This window comes from Adelges cooleyi, unplaced genomic scaffold (genome assembly GCF_023614345.1).
Source record: "Adelges cooleyi isolate 19-005CV unplaced genomic scaffold, UGA_ACOO_1.1 ACOO_flye_CR_arks_rails_tigmint_CR_PRNA_9, whole genome shotgun sequence".
Taxonomy (NCBI): Eukaryota; Metazoa; Arthropoda; class Insecta; order Hemiptera; family Adelgidae; genus Adelges; species Adelges cooleyi.
Window position 1 is genome coordinate 14,837,466 of NW_026096579.1, and position 23,491 is coordinate 14,860,956.

General features: G+C 34.5%; 1 protein-coding gene across 1 annotated transcript; it reads right to left on the reverse strand.

The window, feature by feature from the left end:
• Positions 1-1,476: 1,476 nt before the first annotated feature.
• On the reverse strand, positions 1,477-22,056 carry LOC126846673 (paired mesoderm homeobox protein 2A-like). Its single transcript, XM_050586390.1, has 4 exons — positions 21,148-22,056; positions 12,791-12,996; positions 5,009-5,240; positions 1,477-2,192 (listed from the first exon to the last, which is right to left on the reverse strand). Exons 1-4 carry the CDS (start codon positions 21,494-21,496, stop codon positions 1,783-1,785), a joined length of 1,197 nt encoding a protein of 398 aa, XP_050442347.1. The 5' UTR covers positions 21,497-22,056; the 3' UTR covers positions 1,477-1,782.
• Between the last annotated feature and the right edge of the window lie 1,435 nt (positions 22,057-23,491).

Here is a 23,491-nt window from a genome sequence, read left to right on the forward strand (position 1 = left end):
TTGTAATTTTATTTTGAAACTCTTTGTTTCAAATCGCCGTCAAAAATAGTATGGCTTGTGGATAAGTCCTGTGGATTGTTTTTCTTCACAAAACGTGTCAAGGATTTGGCAGTAAACATGGATTCCAACGACGAAGAGAGCAGTGCTTGATTTGAAAATGTACTCAAACAAAATGAAAAACAATATTCGCTAACAGTGAAAAAACGAAGAAAAAGAATACTAGTCTTCTTATTTTTTTTCTGACATGTTTTTTTCTTATAAATTTACTTATTTTTGTAAAAAATAAAAATGAATTACAATTTATTATTCGACTTATTCAAAATATTATAAACTGTAAATATATTTTTTTAAAAATAACACTTATGGCTTTATGTTTTTTAATATATGTACATACAATTATGTTTGTTTTATTGTACATTTCGTTACACGTTTGATAAATATAGTATGATCATCTTTGTTACATAATGTGTAAGTAAGTATATAGGGTATTATATACATTACACATTGATACATCAAATCAATACAAACAAATTATACCTACCTATTATGACGACTGCCGCTTATATTATAAACCAAACCAATAAGTCAATCTAGTTTCGAATATAAGTTAAAATTGTTGATTGAAGCATATTTTTTATAAGCTCATAATTACCATTAAGCGATCTTACATTATCCAAATTTTCCCTTATTATTATTATATTTATGAATTATATCACACGCCACTGTCGCCTGTGACAATATACTGTTTTGCGTTTAGCGGAAACTAAAATTTGGTTAGGTTGGTGAAAATGTCTACCAGTACTTTAGAGTTGGTCATCCATACTTCGGTTTTACATTCAACGACTCTAGGTAAACTTGACGTTTTACAAAAGTGTATCTGTGTGTGAGATGGTTTTTGTACATTTTTGCACAAAAGGCGAAGTTTTTTCTAATTAAATTATTAATAAATTAATTGGAGACTAAATAAATTAACTGACTGTAATATTATATTATGATGGCTATACGGTTTAGCTTAGCCGTAGGCAAGGCACCCTTGACTTTAGATCACACTGTATACTATAAATATACATATGATGTACGTCTGTCCACGTCACCCACCGTTGGCGAGCCTTCTCATAAGAAAAATATTTTTTTACTTTCAATTTGTTTTCAACTGGCTGTATATACAATCATTAATGGCCAACTGGCACTGTCCAAGATCGCCCTGAACGCGAACAAGACACACGCCCGTCCACTGTAACACGTTTCGGTCGTTAAGTCCGAATTTCATCCGAAAAATAACAACTTTAAATCATCATCACACGAAGGACACGCATCTTAAAATAAAATAATAATCGTAATGATACGTCAATCTTTTATTCAATACTAATATAAATTACTTTTTACATTTACCAGAAACAAAACATACAATGTTGACAAATAAAAAATGTAAAATGTTTGTATACTCAAACAATTAAAAAAGAAATCCAAGTTCGCAACACAATTAAAATCTATGTGCAATACAATATTAATCATTACTATGTTTACAAAGGTAGGTTATTCAATACTCAAACACTTTACATGTTTCCGTTATAATATGCAAAAAAAACAAATTTATTGTTCATATTTGGAAATTGGGGTTTTGCCAAAGATTGTAATATTAAATATTTGTCGCATTCGGTGTCTAATTTTCAAATTTAAACCATATACCAATCCAGATTAGTCTATATAAGAAAATGCTGCGGTACTGCTGTTTGATCTGGCCGGAAACATGACCGTTGTACGCTCCGTGAAAGGAACCGACTAAAACAAATGGTTGGCACCACCGCCGCCAGTCATTTTGAGCGAATCGGAACCCAGCAGGTAACCGGCCGGGTTACCGGCGCCTAGTAGGCTGAACGGATGGTGCGCGAACTGTTGGTGAGGGTGTTGTGACGACGGAGAATGGTGATGATGGTTATGGCTGTTATGGCTGTTGTGGTTGTTGTTGTGGGTTCCGTTCATCACGATAGAGACGCTTTTGTGCGCCGAAGACGAAGAGGTCGGCGAATTGTTACCGGATCCGCCGCCACTTCCACCGCCTCCGTCACCACCGCCGCCGCATTGTTGTTGTTGTTGTTGAAGCTGATGATGAAGCTGCGTGTAGCTCTGGCCCTGTCCCAGCAGCCATTTGTTGTTGTTCACCCCTTCCGATTGTTCTGACATTTTAATGCCTAAAACAATTAAAATAATACTATATTAAATTATAATTATTACAAGTAGACCTGATAAGTAAAACAGTAAATTACTATTTATATGAGTCATTAGCGAGAGTAGAACTACATACGGATTTGTGTTGAATTTATCATTTTTCGGTTAAATGCGCACGCGTTACCATTAAAAACGGTAGTTTATGATGATTATTTTTAAATTTTACATTTCGTGACAAAATACCGTCACTTTTTTTTTTTAATTAAAGGGGTCGTGCACTTTGTTCTGCAGTATTGTAACTTTATTTGTGTATAAAAACGGCGTTTAAAAAAAAAATAATACAAATAGTTTAAATTATTAATACATAAAGGTAGGTACCGTCGTAGTGCGATACCTAAACAAACTGTAAAAACAGTTAATTTACAATGGGTGTGTCTAAAATATAGTGTTCATTGTGTATATTGTGTACATTGTGTCAATGTGTACATTCATTTGGTTTAACTTACAAGTGTCTTTCTATTTTTTTTTTTTAATTTGTATAATTCATATGCAATTATTTCGTTAAGTAATGTACTTTTCAGTTTTTTCCGTTGAGAACTGATAAAACTATTTTCATAGAATATACCAAATTGTTTTAAAATAATTAGTAATATTGTATTTGTTGTAATTTTAGATTGCTTACACGTAGTAAGTGACACGAGTTTAGTACTAAAACTCAAACTTTGTACTTATACAAATGAGAATCGTAATTTTTTTTTTTTAGAAAAATGGGTGTTTAATATTTCATAAGTCTTATAAGACAACGCTACCAGCCCTGCGAATGCCGATCGAAAAACGCATCACAGTTTGATTTATTAACGTTCATAAGTGATAAATTACTTTCCGACCCATGCACCCAATACACTGGGCACTACATATTTGGACAAAGAAATTGCAGGACAGTTGGCTATAAATAGATTTTGTTCGACGCAGAGCATGCGGAGGGACGATCGAACTGGAAATCTATTATCTCAGTTAACTTTTAATCGCTGCTGGATTGTTCGGCGCTGTCAGAGCGGATCATCGACGATCCTTTTGCGAGCTATAGGAGAGGTTGGACGAACTTTCCGTTCACCGTTGTCTTTTTTCTTCTCTTCTTGTTCGTCCCTAGCCCCTGTACCTTTCTTTCTTTCTGCTTTCGGTGTGTACTACATATGTGTCCTACGGGTCGCCTGACACTAATGGAAACGAACGACGTAACCAACAGCAATTTTCTAGATTAAACGTCACGGTGTTTCCTACGGTTAATGTGCGCGCCGGATGTAGACATATACAGCTGTATACAAACCAATACATACACAGTACACACAGAGATCCGCTGCGGCGTGGGACGGTGGCATAGCGGGGTGCGTGGGTGTGGCCAAGCCGGGGGACGAACAGGAGGAAAACGACTTTGTTGTAAGGGTAGTTTGCTTACACTCGACGGGATTCTTTATTTTGGATTTCTTGTCCATTCGCCTTCCCCTCTTTTTTTTCACCCCCCGAGCCACGTGCACGCACAGCCTTTCGCCCACACTGCTCCTTTACCGTCTTACGATAAATATTATATTATATACGTTATATACTCGCCCAGAAACTTCAGATTTCCCGTCGGTCTCCAAAAGTCATTAGTCATTTCTCGGTCCGTCCCTTCTAGCGATTTTTTTCTTACTAAACCCTACTTGCCCATCCCCCGCGCACAGGCTGGAGTTTAAAAACGAATGGCTGGCACAAATATATGTTTCCAATCTTGTTCTATGCGTGACCATTTGTCATACAGGGCCTGTTGCGTTCGTTTATCCCTACCTCGTATATTATATCAAGTGACCCCAGCTCGTACTGTTATTATTATTATTATTATTATTATTATATATATATATATATTGTAAGCAACCGGTAGCCAATTCAAAAACGCATTTTCCGGAAACGATTTACTATATTTACTTTATATAGTAATAAAATGATACAATCTGTCAAGTCCGGCACGTTGTGCCGTGATTTTCCAACAACTATTAGACCGTTCCGACTGGCCCTTAATAAGAAGAAAGCTTTTTTCCGCATTAACGAGTGAGAAAAAAAAATTAACAGCTGAGGACCGCAGTAAATGACTTTTCACCCGAGATGTTTTTTTTTAATGATTACATGTATGAAAAACAAATAAGTATCTTCTACACATGTAAAGCTAAATTGACGTATGTATTTGTGCGTGTGTGTGTAATGTGGTAGGTATGTTCCTTGTGCATATTGAATTGTATAAAAATTAAAAACCATGTTAATTGATAGTAAAACTATATCTTTTTCATCTCCTTCACCTTCGTCCCAGCTCTTTGGGGTTGGCCACCCTTGTCTTAAACCTCCACTCGACACGATCTCCCACATACACCACAGCATTCCTCATATTATTCTCAATCGCACTCAACTACTTTCTTTTTTTTTTGGTTTTCTTCTTCCTATCTTTCCTCCTACGTTTATTTCCATAGCCATTCTTACTGCTTCCGATTCATTCCCCACACCTCATAACAAGCCCAAACCATCCCAGACCATTTTCTCTCAACTATCGAAGCCGCGCCTATACTACCTCTTACGTATGCGTTTCTCTAAGAAACTATATCAGTATAATAAAACTATATCAATTTTTAATTTATACTTAGGTAAAATGTATAACATTACGTCATATATTATTGGCATTAAAATTAAATTAAATTTATCAATTTGTCAACTTGATACTTAATAGCTTTAATACTGAACTCGAGAACGGACAGAATATACAATATGTTATTTTATATCTTACAAGTTACTCGGATGAACTAATTGTATTTACCTGATCCGTTAATGGATTTCATGTCGGTGGACCCATTGTTGGACGATATGCTGCCGGGGGTGGAAGGAGTACCGGGCTTAATATCCTTGATTTGTTGACCGCACTGTTTGGGTTCGGTCTTTATGCTGGTCGCGTCCACCGTGCTGTTGCTGTTTTGTGATTGCGACGACGACTTTTGTTGGGCTAACCTTTCTTGTTTTCGAAACTTTGCCCGTCGGTTTTGAAACCACACCTGAAAAAAAAAAACAAATCGCCGTCAGTATTGCACAGTATATAATATTATATACTATATAATCGGGTGTGTACACAGTACACAACAAGTATAAAGAGTATTTACAAAAATTGATTTAGATCCAATTTTAGACAATTTGTTGAAAAGCCGAAAAAACTCAGAATTAGGAAAACCAGTTTTTTCCACAACCATACGCCATATTATTATGTTATCCGATCGGATTGGCTTGACCGTATACAAGCTTTACATTAAATATAATCCTGTACTTATGGCCCGACCTTCGACGTCGACCCGTACAACACCGCAGCCTGTTAATCAACCCTGTCCGTTGTTTTTAAAAGGTTATCTATCTTTTTGTCCTAAGCAAATACAGAAGGGCGCTCCGAGTACAGCCCCTTGGCGGCGGCAGCTAAACTTCAACGCGTTCAAAGTCGGACACGACCGGTCTTTTGTTTGAACTTGTGCGGGTGTATGTAGGTATGTGTATATGTATATGTACTCGGGTTGTGTAAAGAGAAGTGAGCAAGGTAAAAGGAGAGGTCGAGTGTATAGTTAATTTTTCTGCCCTTTCTTTTTGGATTTCTCTCTCTCTTTTTTTTTTTTGTTCTTTTTTCCCTTCAGCCGTCGGTTGTGAGCATAAAAACGACCGGGAGCACGTGATGTTTGTCTTGTACCTCTTAAATCCAATAAAGTTCTGTTCCGTTTACCGACCGTACATACGCGACCGGGACCTTTGATTCGGCTGTACGGTGACCTTTTAACAACAATGTATAAGCGAGGGTGCAAAAAGTAGGCTCGTCCGTTGGTTTTGCTGCTCCTCCGCCGTCGACTTTTTTAATTACACCCTCCCCTCACCCTCCCGTTGTTGTTGTTACTGGCCGCGAGAGAGTTAATTAAAATCATTATAAAGGTATTGCCAATTAAGTAGGTACGCGAGTATATTTTTTTTCTTGTTTTTATCCTTCACCTCGTTGATCGTCGACAATCGCTAACATTATTTTTCTACATTTACATAAAAATTAAACATATTACCCTCCTTCGGTCCGCAGTCGGGTAAAATAAACAGAGACACTTTAATTCGAATACGACTGGCGACTGATATAATTTACAAAAAAAAACTATAAAGAAGCGTTTTGCCCACACTGCACATACATATGAAATACACCACAGTACCATTATACAGGGGCCCGCAAAGATAAAACAAAGCTGAAAATTTGATGATTTAAAATTTATTGAAACAATATAACATATTATTTGTACTAAAATTTTTAAACGTATCGCATATAAATAGGTGAGGTGCCCTCTTGTCCTAAACTTCAAACTTGAATGACTTCAAAAATAGTTATCCAAAACTGGTTATCGACCAGTCAAAATTTGTAGTAAATGTTTCTCAATATAAAAGTTTGATAAAATGTATGCATTACCAGTTTCAAAATTTGGTATACGAATAATTAGTTTGAGAGGGGAGTAGGCACATACAATTTTTTGGAAAATTGAGTTCAACATTGTATAAAAACATTATGAAAAAAAAAATGTAATTTCTTATTAACCCTATGCAATATTGAGTGGTTCACAATAAAGTGATCACCCTGTATAATATCGAGGTTCCGCTGTAGTTGTAAAACTCAATGAAATTTTCTTAACAAATTATTATGTTTTCAATAGGAAATGCTCATTACGGTTTTATAGAATACTATATTGATCCGGGATATCTACTATCCCTATTAATGAAGCACCAAAGGATTTGGCCACGTATTTCCGGATCGTTCTGCGCTTAGAACAGAAAACTCAACAGATGTACGGTGTATATTTGTTTGTATTATAGTATGTATACGTGAGCAATGTACCGTACAGACCTTAGCTTTCGGTGTAAGCGATTTAATTGACCGTGTCAGCATAAAACAATTTCTGGGGCTGTACGGCGTAACAGTTAAAGGGGTCATCCCCGGCTCACCCCCCGTCGACTCCTGCGCGACCGGCTAATTTAATATAAATATTATACACTTATCTTGTAGTGTATATAGCGGTGTGTCATCGCCAGCGGCTGTGTTGGGCGATTCATAGATTTATTTTCATGCCCAACTGGTAAGCCCGAATGAGTCTGGACCGTGATGTGTTCATTGGGATCGCGTTTAACAAAAAGTTTTTTTTTCATCCATGGCATGTCATTTATAATTGTGTAATCGATAAACGGGACGGGGCCATAGAGGAGAATGATGCCTTCGTAGGCCGTTAATGTTGTTTTTTTTTATTATATTTTGTGACTACGCTTAAGTCATCCCCTACGCTTTAGTATAATAATCGCTAAATCATCCATGCACTTGTGTACCAAAGTGACAAATAATAGTATCGTTGCAAGTGGTTTGCACACCTAAACTAATTTTAAATAAGTGGTAACGTCGGTAGTATATTGATAAATACTAAAAAAAAAAAAAAACATTGTAAAAATAGCTTCTCAGGCTCGCCTTATCTGCCTCATACTAGGCTTCTCATCGAAAATAAAAGTGAAAAAAAAATAAAAAGAGTAAATTATATAATCCAAATTTGCATACTACATACTTAAGTAATTGGCACTAGGCCTAGATGAGAAATTATGGGTGTATACTGTTTTGTTTTTCTATTTTTATTTGGGTTCCATTAAATTTCTACAAACAATGATATCGCGGAGTGCTTACAATTATTTATACGGATAAGCACTGAAGTATTACACGAGTTTCTGGCCTTTAGCCCATAACCATTAGAGGTATAAGCGTCGCATATAGAATAATCAACATTAACATGTTTATTTAATAAAATCTATATTCCTGGTTTATCATTAACAATAAGTTATATTAACAAAATATTACATTTTATTTTAATCTAAACTTTCGCAGAAAAAATGAAACAGGGATTCGTGTCTTCTCTTGTTTTAATGTTATAAATAAAAATAATAAAATATAGTATTATTGTTTTACAATAATATAATGATACAAATAAAATTTTGAATGCAATATCAAGTCGCGATGGTTCTAAATTATTAAAATTCGTTTGGCTTTTATAAGAACGGTTGATTTATATTAGTTTACTTTTTAGCATAAATTAATATGTAAATGTTGATTACTTCTAATGTGATCACGGCCTTTTTAGTATTTCTAGAATTTCCTACTACACTTAATTTAAAATATTATGGTGGACCGCGACATGATGACCAGGATAGCCAATCCGTTGAGTTACCAAAACCCCCCTCCCTTTTCATTTTGCTCTCACATTTATTCCATTGGCCCAATTCGTGTCGTTTCCCAAGACAGCTTCTTGGTCGTTAATTATCCAGAGAGAACAGAGGGGAGGTGGACAGATCGATCTTTAGCGTTCAGTATAATCGAGAAACTGGTATGCACAGGTCGTTTTGTGAAAACAACTAGGGGAACGTACTTAGAAGTTTTTTTAAAAATTTAATAAACTCCTTACAGAGTGTTTATTTACTGATGAAGACATTTAACATTCAGGAGTCAAACTTAAAATGAGTTTACATTATTATTTAGTTTCCTAGTAGATTAATTTTAGTTTTCCATTATAGCTGTTTAAACGTCTAAAATATTTATATTTATAGTTATCAGTTATAATCTCAGTGAAAACTTGTGGTACATACTTAATTATAAATTATTATATATAATTTATAAGTACGCACAAAAAATGATCAATAATAATTAATAATAAAATAATAAATAATTATTAGCAATAAATACCGTGAATACATACTTATATATTTATATAATTTAAGTATTAATGTATAACTGATAGTGTTCACACATAATACATACGTTTTTAACATTTATTTATACGTAAAATACATTGTTAGTGTATCTATCGCGACAACATTTTGCGACTGCCATGACATCTTTACCACCAGAGAATTGACACCACCGTCGGTGGCGGTTCTTCTGGTTCGGCGGGCCGTTATTAATTTAATAGAACCCTTGTATGTGTGTCACCACACGACCAGCGCGCGGGACGTGCTGTCGAGGCGCTCGCGCCTATTTCAATCAGCGAGTGTGGCCCGCGGCACTCATACATTTCCATCGGGGACCCCCTCACGCCGATCCCCAAGGCCTGTTTTGTATTCTCCTCAGCCGTCATCATCGTATCACGTGTATTATTATTGTATGTGCGACCATGCGACACCCCCTAAGACAATACGCAGACAAGATGACATTGCGCAAACGAATGCTTTTGCTTTACTTCCGCAATAAAACGTGTTAATATTATATTAAAAAATAACCACCCGAAAAGTCACCTCCTAGCGACTGTTAAACTCCGGAGAATATATTTTCAAAACAATCTAAACAATTATAAATGGAGATCGCGTTACATATATATTATTACTTGGTCGCCGTCCAAACGCGTGGGCGAGTGCTTTGAAAGCGATGTGTTGTTTCGACCGAGTGCTACACATGACCTCGCGACCAGTTGCGAAACGACTTATATTTATGTACATTATAAAAGTCCCTGTATTATTATTGTTTTCGTACATGTACGAGCGTGTTTAATACAGTAGTTTAATGTAGACATAAAAACCAGCGTATAGAAATAATAATAATAAACAAATAAACTGCGAGTAGCGTTATTGTATATAAATCTACATCGACATAGGGTTGGACGACAATGGGTTGCACCGGCCGGGCCGGTCGAATCCTTTTTACACACAGACAGTTGTCCGTTGTACAGTTCATTAAACCGGTAAGCGTTTATTAATATGTGGACGGCGGTGGTACTATCATCATGTCCGTACCGTAGTCGCGACAACACCAACACCACCGACTTCAGTCTGGTTGCCTATGACGCGACGGTACCTATATACACGCCTATATTATATATGTAAGCCGGTAATGCAAACAACCGCCTGTACTGTCCCCGGTGCACCGAGTGTGACGCGTTCACAAGTACAAAGTTATACACGGACATTGTGCAGTGTGTGCACATATTATTATTATTACTACTACACATATAGCGGGAGCCAGTGTGTTTTGTTGTTGTTTGCGAGGGGTGATCCTCACCTCGCGCCTTCGTTGGCCGTTGTCACCGCGAAAACAATAAATATACACCGGCAGCCTTTGGCGACGACAGAAGGCTAAATACTTATTTAACACATGTTAATATTTTTTCGCCGTCCTCCGACCCGCTTTTCGCACAACTGAGCAAACAGAAAAGGTTTTGGTCCGTCACCGGGACCGTGACGCCGTTTAAATATACTACATACAAAACAAATATCTAGTACATAAATACACGCACGACGGGGCTTACGGGCATCCGATTCATATAAATATATACATATGTATTATTTTTTTATTAATATAAATCAGCACAATATTGTCCCTTCATTAGATAAACTGGTCGCGTTTGTCGAAAAGAGATTTACATTTTTTTTGTTGTGTGTATTTATTATGTTAAACCGCAAAAAAAAATCGACAAACAGGAACCTGATTCGTATTTACGTAAATACGTACAAAAATTGTACGTATATTTAATATTACGGCATAGCCGAATGGTAAACTTTGATTACAATTGAATTTTACTAATTACAAAAAAAAAAGAGCTGTACTAAAATTATGCAAGTTACTATAATTACGAATAATGAGCAGATATTACCTTAAAGTATGGTTTACACTATTTTCTTATGACATTTTTTTATAAACTAATCAATAAGTTACGTAATTATGTTTGGCGAAAAATAAATATATATACAATATTATAGTTTTAGGAATTATATAATAGTTAATCACATATGTGTGTTTCTTTACTAAATGTTGAACTTAGCTATCATATATTATTGATGTTTTGATATTATAATCAATTAATATACAATTTAAGCTTTTAATAATACACACACATATGTATTATGATTTATGATATAAACAAAAAAATAGATTCAACGAATGCATTACTAATATATATTAAATGTTCACTGTGCATTGTGTAAGCCCCCTGCGGCTAATGAAATATATATCTGACAATATGACAGTTTGACTACTCAGGGCTGCTGCGAAAGATCATTATAATACAAGTACATGTGTAATGTTAATAGAAATGAACAATAACAACACCCTTTGCGCTGTTTGCGCAAAGATTTGGAAACCCTACATTTTTGTACCCTGATATGATTAATAATCACTTAGCGAACGAACAGTAGTAATAATACCTAATAGTAATAGTAATAATACATACATTTATTCAGTATAATAAAGTGGAATAGCGATTCCGTTTTCAGAGCGTATCCAGATTTTTTTGTTTTTGGGGGGGGGGGGGGGGTTAAAAATATTGTAACAAATTAAATTGTTTCGTTGAAATTAAAGTATGTAATTATTTTAAACCATAAATATATATAAATTCATTTTTCGTTTGGATGATTTCGCAACTTTTTAGAAACATTTTCGGTGGAGTAGGGGGATTACAACCCCTTAACCACCCCTGCCCCTTGGAAACGCCACTGCTAAACGGTCACACGATGTATGCGAAAACGTTTCACACGGCATGAAGTCATAATATGGGCACAGTGTATGGTGTATATATATATATAGGCGTTACACGGTTATTTCGCCGGCGACATCGACAACAGTGTTGTTATTGTATTGTAGTAATACGGTGGCCGACATAATATTTCGATAATGTACCGTGTACACAAAGATAATGATTAACAATAATATCGTCTCGTCGGGGGCAAACCGGACACCATCGTCGCCGCGCCGGTACAAATTGGGGAGATCCGGCGGGTCGCGTGCCGCGTCAAGTGGTGCGCTTGTCTCGGCCGGACGGGCCAAAACATACATTACAGGAGTATCTTGTTTCACGGTGGGTCAGTGGGCATGTAATCGAACAGAGGGCCACCTATTATGTATAGTGGCTCGAGTCAAGCGTAGTTGCAAATTGAGCTGTCGTCGGCTGAGCGGCGGCGGCGGCGGTACACGCGCGATTAGCAACGGCAAACGCGTTTTTCCTTTTGGACGAGCATCAACAACAATATAACAACAGGCAGCCAACACCCGAACGCGGTTCAGATTACCTCGTTTGATATACGGAATTCAAAGCGACAGCCGAGAAAATTGCTTGTGGGAATATTTTTCAATAATGTTGTCACGGTCGTTCGAAATAAATGTAGAATGAGCTCGTTTTTTTTTTGCACACCAAATGGTCAGGGGCCAAGGAAAGAGGTCGAAATAACATTAAATATTGATGTAACATTAACGTTTTATCTGTTACAGTATAGTCTATAATGTAATTACATAATCATAATAGTATAATATACTAAATATATAATTACATAATTAGTATATTATACTAAAATTTGATTTCATAATTTTCAGAGAATACATGAAGTCAATTCCTCTAAAAATATAGGGTTTTGTCCGTATAATGACTATTAGAGACAAACAATAATACTATTATTATTATTTCTATTATTAATATCGCTTATACAAACAATAGTTAATGAACTATGACACAAAAATAGGTTAAGCGCGAAATTCAATTCAAAAGTCTTTTACAGTTACTTGAATCAATTAGTATGTTTTGTTTACCTGAACTCTGGCTTCTGTAAGCTCTATGTGTTTCGCTATTTCTTCTCTTGTATATATATCGGGGTAATGGGTCTCCTGAAAAGCTCTTTCCAATTCTTTCAGCTGCGCTGAAGTAAAAGTAGTCCGTATTCTTCGCTGTTTTCGTTTTTCGGTGAGAATACTGTCGTGGGTTGTGTATGGAAGACTTTTGTATGCCGCCAAACCACCTGTAACACATTTCATAGAAAATGTTTTCAATTGTTTATGTTTTTTTGGTTTTATCCATCTTGTGATAATTAAGCACTTTTTTTTTACTAATTTAAACCATGTAAATTCAACATGACTTAAAATTGTATTATTCGTGTAACATGATTTATACCTACATATTGCAAATAATTATACTCGGTTGTCTGCGGAGACCGTATAAATATAGTATAATATGTTACACGATTTATGATTATTTAAAGCGCCAAAGAATCTTCACATTTCTTATAAAAATATAAAATAATACATTATTAAATTTATGTGCTGCATATATGTCGTATATCAAAATATGCAGAAAAAATAGTGCAGTCATATAATATATATTATTTATAGAATAATGTAGAATTTGTATTTGTATTTTATTATGTCAACTTTTAAATTTCTCTTAATATATTTCCTTCTTCGTGTCACCGCATTGTTTATATACCGTTCCCGTGTCGTGATATATATTTATAATACAATTATTTATAGTTGAGCATAATATATTTTTATAGTAACGCGAATACCACAATACGTTAACCTTTTAATACCACAAGGGGTGAAAAACCTAAAGAAATATATCTTAGAGCGATGCCGAGGGCAAGAACGGGAAGGATGGTGAAAAATCACGCGTGCTCCTCGTTTCCGGTGTCACCGGAAAATAATGTGAAAGTTTATTTGAGAAGACTCGGTTTGCTTGCTGCGTGCGTGATCATGATCCCGGAAGCCGTCAAATCCTTAGACTCATATAAGTATCAGACACTCTCTTCACATCTTTTCCCAAAAAATAAGGTGATTTTTTTTTGGGGAGATAGGGGGAGAGCATACCAGACGGAGGAAACGTGTAATGAGTGTATGAGGTTTGGTGCGGACGAGCTTTGTGCGTATACACTCAAAAACCGTTCGAACCGCCGTCGCCGCCGCCATTTTTACTCTGCGGTGTTTGGCGCGCGGGTCCATATTGATCGGATCCGGGGGAGGCTGTGGTGAAATGCAGCGAGTCTAAATGTATGTATACAAAGTTTTGTTGCCGGGCGGCAGCGTAAAACATTTTAACGACTGCGCGCGGCCGCCGCTGACGCTTACATTGTCGCTGGTTTTTTTTTTTTAATCCCATTAACCGCTGTGGGGCCTCTGCCGCTACCAATGCGTTCTTCGCGAAAAGGCTGTGCATATATTCTTTAACGGCTTATGATGTTATTAGTGTAGACGCAGCGGCGCGCGGTTCACGGGCAACCGCTATACCGTCCCGACGGCCGGGCGCACGCACGCAATAGACGGGTGTGCGCCATTTTTTACGACCCCCCGGAATAGGACGTGCCTGTGACGGCGAACGGGCGGGCGGGCGTGCCGTTGGAACGAGGGAGGTAATTCGGCAGCAGTGTTATTTGTATAGGGCCAAATTCCCGTAAACACCTCACGCACTCCAACACCACCTGCAGATTTTTCTTAATGATCCCCACGAGTGATCAGCAATGCCCAAAGCGATATTTTCAATTTTCATGTTACGTTTTAAGTTGAGTACGCTTTTCGTAACCTAACACATTTTTACCATTTTTACCATACTAATTAACTCCTTAAGTTTTTTTTTAATGATTATTTATTATTATGAAATGGGGATAAAGTAATAATTAAAAGCGCGTCATTTCGTGTCCTTTAATAATTAATCTATTAATAATTTAATAATGTAATATTATATTACTAAATACTGTTTTTAACATTGAACCATGTCATTGGCAAATCAATTTCTGGCAACAAATATTTATGTATTGTTAATAATCATAAACCACGAATACAACGATAACCCCCAAACAATATTTAATGTCGGTAGATAAAATATTTAAAATTAGGTATGATATTATGCACTTTCCATTATATAATAATTATTTTAAAAATTAAGGTTTTTGTAAATAACTTTAAAAGTAAGATTGAACGAACAAATCTATATGTCGTCGTTATTAATATCAAAAATATTTTAAAGGGGAAAAATTGGAAAAGTCGCGTGGGCTCATAATAGCATTTATGCAAATCTTTTTACTCACATAGGAATTTGAAAACCAGTTCTAATTACTTGTACTTTACTTTTTAGAACTTAAAATGAACCATCTATGTAAAGGAAATGGTTGGACAAATCACTCAACTTATAACGACTCATTAAAAAAAAATCATGATCAAAATGGATTTTTTTTTTAATTAATGACTATATACGTCGTTTACAGAAATATAGAAATTCTTGGAAAATTGACATTACTATACATTTGTATTTATTTTGACACTCGTATTTCTAAAATGTTTATGTCCATAAATATTTTAACATCATTTAATACACACTTGATAATGTTTTACGTCATTCAATTCAATTTCACAGCCGTTTAACATACAATACAAAACTCATTGATACTAACTTGATGGCATTTTATTAAGAACCTACTAATGAAATGCTACTATGAACCGGGCAGTAGGTAAGACACAATACTTTTAAAAAAAAAAATTCTGCGGTGGATTGTATGCTTAATTGTATAATTAAATTGCAATGACATTAATAAATGAGATTAGAAAAAAATGTAGAAAACAATATAACTAGAATAACGGTTTTTGTGAAAATTTTAATTTTAATGGTCTTATTCCTTTATATTTATATTTATTATTTATTATTTACCGTAGTAAATATGCAACAGTGATATTTATATGGAATGACAGACTTTATTTTTATATGACTGAACAAAAGTCAAGATTTTTTTTACGACTAGCCGAATCATTAAAGTGTTGGCAATGTGTTTGGACAAAAAAAATGAAGTATAATTTTTTGTATTTTTATTATTTTTTTATCGTTGAAGTACTTAAAGAGAATTTTTCAAGGACACGACCCACGAAATATGCGTAAATAATATTGTTGGTATATAATTACGTAGATATTTAGCAAAGAGTTTATTTTGATTTATCTATGCTTATATGTTGAACATAAAATGTATTTCAACCCCTTTAGAAGTACCGTGCTATATACATTAAACAGCACCACATTTATTATATTTTAACACCATCATTAATTAAAGCTTTTTTTTACAGTTTGTAAAAATTCAAACGTGAATGGTTGATAGTGTTATTGTTTAAATATAATTTTCAATGGAAAACAGCAAATTTTATTATTAACTTTTCATGAATACCATCAAAACTTTAGGTACCTAAAACAGTATATTATATAATTCCGGAATGAATTCAGCGTCGGTTGCACGCAGCGGATTACATTTTGTATAATTGAATTACTCTCGGCTTGTTTTAGCAATAACGTTATGCTTGCCTACCTGACCGCAAAACGTAAATTAACCAATAACTCTCCTCACTTTTTTAGACCATTATCATAACATTAATATCCTCATTATTTGATTTATTAATTGTTAAAAATTAGGTACTTACTGGATGACTTCGATAATGCCAAATATAAAACCACATATTAATATTCTATACTTTTTTTATGGATCAATACAAAAAAAGAACAAGTCTCTTTATTGAATGCATAATAATTTTATTATGTCTAGTACTCGACAATTAAATTAACTTTAAAACCATTTTAAACGGTTAAAATTGAATACCGCATTTAAACGGTTAATTGTTTGCCTAAGTGAGTATCGCAGTAGTGTGTTTGACTAAGTCAGAAAGTAAACAACTACTATAATATATATTACTATATCAAGATAAAAATGTCAAGTGTACGTTTTTCGAGCAAACATAAAAAATAAAAATAGGATAATAACACATTGTTTCGGTGAAAAACAATATTTTTCTATAGGCCGTACGTCATACCTACTTAACCGGTCAATTTCTCATATAGTTTCCCCTTTCAACTTTGCTCGTCTGTCTTCCCACTTGTCTATCAGAACGGCCCGACCCCGTGTCAAAACTTCCTTCAACTAAAATACATCACAACTGATGTACATACTCTGTTAGAACTATATTCCCTAAGCGCAACCGTATTGCATCATCTGCGAATGTAAACTACAAAATAATTTTGCAATGTACATACGCCATAAAAAAACAATTTTTTTAACTGTATAGGTGCACTTGTTATTGTACAAAAATATTATCAGCAATGTTTTAATTTCAATTTTTAATTGTTAGTTAAAATATACATATTTTTTGGTTATTTCCATAAGAAAAAAATTGCATGTTCATTCCAATGTTTTACAATTAGGACCCCATCTAATCTAATTTGATAATTATATACAAATATTTTTAGCTCTTTATTTATTATATATCTAGTTAATTTAAGGTCAGGCGAATAAGACTCCGAAGAGCAAGTATGTGTAACCTAATATTCTTATATAAATATAGATATAGGGTGTATACGGTGTACTGCGGAGATCTGATAGAATTACATACAACATATTATGTTTAAATATAATAACTAGGTATGTACGGTGTATGATGTTATGTACCTAAAAGTTTTACATTATTTAACGTGGAAAATCGTTAATTGCTTATCGATTAAGCAGCGCTAACTATAAATTACACATTTTACTATAATATGTTTTTTTTTAATTTTGTTATTCATATTGAGTACGTGAAATAACAGCTGAAACAAAGCATAAACAAAAATGTTTTCAAAAAGAAAAAACTACAAAATATCAATTATTTTAAGAGAAAAAATGGCGTAGGGCGTTAAAATAATCACCCGGTATAAAGCTTAAACCATTAGGCGAACATTTTCAACATGCGTACATTCTTTATTATGTATACAACAATATAGCGGGGAATGTGATACTACAGAACTTAAAAATACGATATATTTCTGTTATGTTATGCCCACTGAAATAGAACAAAAAAGAACAATAATTTATGTATATTTTAAAAAAAAGTCGAGAAAATGAATTCAATTTTTTGTGCAACGTTTTTGAGCATAAAATACAAAATACTTGCGTGCCTGTGTATTTAAACTCACAAGCCCACCATAAATTAAAAAATATTTACGGTATATTTACCCAAAAGTAAATTTGTTAACTTCATTGTGATGTATCATTTTAAAATACCATGTATGAATTGTTTTGCAAATTTAAGCTCATTTATAAAAAACAATTGATTTTAAATTTTCACTAAGTAACTATAAATATGTACATATTAATTCGGCATAAACTATACCTCATGATTTTTTCTTTTACACTTGATTAATATTTAACATAGACAATTTCCAATTAAACAAAAATAAAAACTAACCGAAATGTTTAAACAGTTTTAAAAAAAGATTCTCCAACCGTTCTCAAAACATTGCACATTTTTTACATACATTTGTCGTCAGTGTACTGAAAATACAAATACTATTTTAAATGTATGTAAATTTTTTTTCATTTGAAGTGCAATTTTTTATATAAAACATAAGTTGTCCGGAATATTTTAATTTTAATTTTTTTTTCGGCTTGGCCTTAAAAAAAATGTACATCACATACATATTATGTATGGTTATTGTGATTTTTTTTATTATTATACATTTTGGAATATTTATAATTGTGAGACACTAACAAATAAATCGGGAAGCCTTGTAGCGTTTATTGCGAATGTCAAGTCGGTGTTCGGTCAACAGAAATGCATTAACAGCCATTTGGGTATGCTCCTTAACGGCGAACGACAGGTTTCTATGAAAGCTTTAAGCCTGAACGGATTACTTGGAATAAGAACAATAATTGACCAAATCTTAGGCTAGGATTTTTCGACAACAGTCAAATCCGGGCTAAACCACGAGCACAATACTGAGTGGGCATTAGGCGTGACGTTAAGCAATCAGGCTAATGCACTACTCGTTTTGGTAGACGTTTGACGTTTCTTAATGACGACGGACTATGCTGTTTGATTGGGAAACTTAGGCTCGTTACAAGCACGCAAAGAAAAAGTGATTGCTGAACTCACGAAACTCGATAAACTGAATCGTATATTTCATAATCAATTGTATCCACAAATGCGCTATTGTCAGTAGAAATGTGCCGAAAACTGCAGCTGTTGTCAAGGAGATAGATAACAGAATAATCGGCATGGTCGATACACGATTAAGTTGTATTGAGGATAAGTATGATAAATTTTAAGAAAATGTACAACCATTTAAAAGAAATTTTTTATCAAAACAGTTTAGCAAACAATATAGAAATATCAGGTGTTCCAAAATTTACAAACGAATCCCTGGCAGATGTGATTGTTTGTCTAGGTAATAAATTAAATATTACTCTTAATAAAACGGATTTTAAAAAAGTTCACCGCTCAAAGGAAAATCAAAAAGATTTTAAATGGGAAAATTGTTTATTTTGTAAATAATGCTACCAAAGCTAACTTGATTGCAGAAATCAAAATAAAATGCAAATCAGGGAATCCGTTGACGCCTAGACAAACCTACCCAAATTTTCAAGATAACAGAGTCAATATAAATTATCAACAACCATCGATGGGCAAAAAAAAATTATTTTGGCTATCTAAGGCTCTCTATTGTAAACAATAAAGTTGAAACATACAAAAAATGTACATACTTTTCAACCTAATTTCTAAAATTTCGGTGTTTTATAACTTTGTTAAAAAATAGTCAAATTAGTTCCAAATTTGTAAAGAATACTTTTTAGACTACGTAGTATTATCAATATAGGTTGTCTAAGTTGAACAACAAAACAAATACCAAAAGCCCTTTCCTCCAGAAGGGATGGGAACTTTTTATTTATTTTGCTTTTTAAAGTGTAGTAGGGCTTAATGTTTCAAAATTAGACTGGAGGTAGATACGAGTGGGATTGTAAAATATTAAATTTTCTCAAAAATCTGAAATAAAACCTTTTTTCTTAATTGGACCCTCCCCCCCACCCAAAAAAAAGGAGAATTACACTTAGACTGTAGTCCGTAGTAAATGTCTAGGTTGCTACGTGTGAGTGATTCAACAATTAACAGGTTTCATTAAATTCTTTTACTATATTGTGATTAAAATATATAGGCAACAAATGATCATAGACAGGCAATCCCTACCCTACCATATCCACCCTAATATTGAAAATATCATTTTGTACACATTATTGTCAATACAATGCTTTTATCAATACCTGATTTTCTACCATCTACAGTCTCTAGAGTCTACACAGTCACATCGAAGTGTTTATTTAAATTATTAAATAAAAGAGTATCTGCCTTTACCCCTACCTTCATTATAACCTTTTTTTAAAAAAAATATTTTATTATTTTTCAATAATTGAAATAAAAAATATCTTTATGAATGTGTTAAAGCTTTCGTGAATTAAAATATTATGTGAAGGGCACAGGGGAAAAACGGTAGTTGTCACATTATGAAAATTTTAGAGTATAGCAAAAACGAAGTTCGTGAATTCCTCTACCTCTTAAATAAGAACAAAAAAAATCACATAAAATGCTACTCTAATAATAAATGTATTTATTTAAACAATCTATTGACATAAATAAAAAAAAAATTATTAGCATAAATTGAAAAAAACTATTTGAAAAAAAACATTTTCATATGTCAATACTACCGTTTTTCCCCTATGCCCTTTACGTGGTTACCTACATACAAAATATTGTTAATAAATGTGTAAAAAATCGAAAATTAAACGGTTCTCCATTTATATTTTTAGCACTTGCTTATATTTTCATGCCTACTATTATCTTGATATACCAAGATTTTTTGTGTTTGGTGGATTATATAAAACACATTGAAAGACAGCCGAACAAGTGTATTCTAACACCTAGATCATTGATTATTATCCATCCCTTTCCTACATACGCCACTTTTAACTAATAAAGCCACATTCAGATTTAAAAACTATAAATCAGCCTATTTTACGCTAATCTAAAATATCATCAAAATCCATTTAAATCAAACGTCTTTTTTCTCAAACCCTCCCTGATGACTTAAAAGAAACTGGCTAAAAAACTTCATCTGCCCACACTTAAATATTGGAAACAGACGGATGACACTACTGATTTACCATTGTATATATATTTTTCGTGTAAGCATGATTACTCGATGTACAGATATGTGTATCAATGTATGGATTGTAAATATTAGTTTTTTTTTAAAAATATACAAAGAGTAGTACAGAATGGTTTAATGTTTCTAAAGTAAAGCGATACGTGTCGGTAATATTATTAAATGAAAATTACTTTACCTGGCAAGTTCATAGCCGTCGAGAACATGGTCGGTCTGCCGGAATGATCTTGGTGATGAGCTGCATGATGGGCAGCCGCGGCCCTAGCTGAAGACGTCACGGCATTGTGATGACCGTTGCCAGCTACCGCAGCGGCTGCGGCCGACAGATGATGGCCCATGGCCGTGTTGTACGACCGGGCCGCCATGGACGCAGCGGCAGCGGTAGGTCCGAACCGGTACGCGGCATGCGTCATCTGTCCGCACGCGGACAGATCGCCGTAACCCATGGCCCCGTGATCCATGTTGCCGGCCACCGAGCTGCCGGTCAGCCCGTCGAAGTTGGCCTGGTTCAAGTACGAGTAGTCCATCTGCGGATTTGCGATTATCTCATTTACTTGGACTGTTCTTGTTCGTGTCGCTCTTGTTGTCGCGTTTTCCACGCGATACTAACACATACACACGCACAAGCATGTGCTAAATTATTGCTGTTGGAGGATTCAGCGTATGATTGTGATTATATATTCCCGATTAGGTGATCCTTTACGTCGTAACGATAAAACAAACGTTTTAAGCTAATTGGCCTAATAACGGGATAACCGACGATGGCCGAACGATGTCGGAAGAGAAAGAGGAAGATGCGTAATCGGATCACAGGCCAATATTGAATTATGGTCGGAAATTAATTACCTTGACTACGCCGTGGACCCGTCGGTTCGGTTGTGGTGTCTTCGACGTGGGATCTATAATAACGTATTAGATATGTTAATTCCACGATATTCTGGAGACACTTCAACGGAAAAATAAGAATCAAATGATAAAAAAATAAAAAAGGAGGAGAGAAAGTGAGAGGAAAAGAAAATACTTAAGTTACATAACGACGGACAGGAGGATGATTATGATTATAGCTTACGCGCTATATACGACGGTGTCGTCGGTTCCAAATCAAATGATGGCCCTGCGTAATTCAATAACTGCCCGTTGTGTAGAAAAGTGCGAACCATCCCTGCCTCCGAGGGCCAACAGCACTACCCGGCGGCGAAGGCGGAGCGTACAACCGACACCCTCGCGCGGCCGACCCCTTACCATTGGCCTAGGCGCGCGCGCTCAACCCCCGCCGGCCACCGCCTTCCGTCCTCGAAAAAAACATCCCTTAACCCCACCCCGCCGTCACGCCGGGACGCGCTTACACCTATGATGTTTATATGCAATAAGTCTCGCGATTTTTTAATTCTATTTTACCGTCACGATTCCAAATGATGGCAAACCATTCGCATAACATGCATAATAATAATAATTATCATAATATTAATTATAATTAAATTATCCAACCTGAACCATTATATCCAACACGGTCTTCGAGTAAAAAAGTCTATAATCTTACAGAGTTATAAGCGTTGTTTTTTCTAAACAAAAAGTAAGTCTTTGTCGCTGTTTAGTACTATAATTCATTATTTATGTACCTATTCTGTAATCAAGGTCACGAGTTCAAAGTTTAAGTATACATGCTAAACGGCACATGTAACTGTTGGAAAATAAGTAAGTGCACTTAAAAACATCGATGGGAAACAATAATTAATTTCAAGACGAAACAAGTTTCCAAAGTCTTTGGTGAAATCGGCTAACCAATGGCTGTACTTAAGCAATTGTTTGTGTATGGTACTGATAAAGAATTCATGACGCAGGCGGTGAGAACCGAGGATATGAATGAATATTGGTATGCCCTCATACTTAATATATAACATATAATAATATGAGTATCATTATTCAATTAGATCATATTAATATGCGGAAACTAAAAGGGGAAGTAATTGCATTGGACGATTACTTTAGTGAAGGCAAATCGAATTACTTTACCAGAAGTTTTATGTGTGCACGGACCGCGCAACATAATACGATTATAAAGTAATATAAAATTATAAATATTCACACCACGTTATAGAGTTTAACGTGTTTCGAATTATCGACAAGAATAGTTTTATAAAATTATATTTATGTAAAACAAAGTATAAAATAATAAAGCAATGAAAAAAAGTACTAACACAGCAGTAGAAAAAATATGTATAATAAATTAATACAAATAATAATAATGATAATCGTGGTTGATCTTAAAGAATAAGCACAGTAATTTATTCTTTCAGTTGCATTTAATTATGAGTGGTTATATTAAATAGCGTAAACAATGTTAAACTGATTTTAAGTTATATTATCCATAAATTATATTATCACTTCAGAATGTGTTTGAGCATAAATCCATCCGGAAATTTGTTGTTAAAATGTATATGTGTTAAGAATAAGTATTCACATTTCCCCTGTTATTAACTGTCAATTTCTGGGATAAATATAAATTAAAATTATCAGAGCTT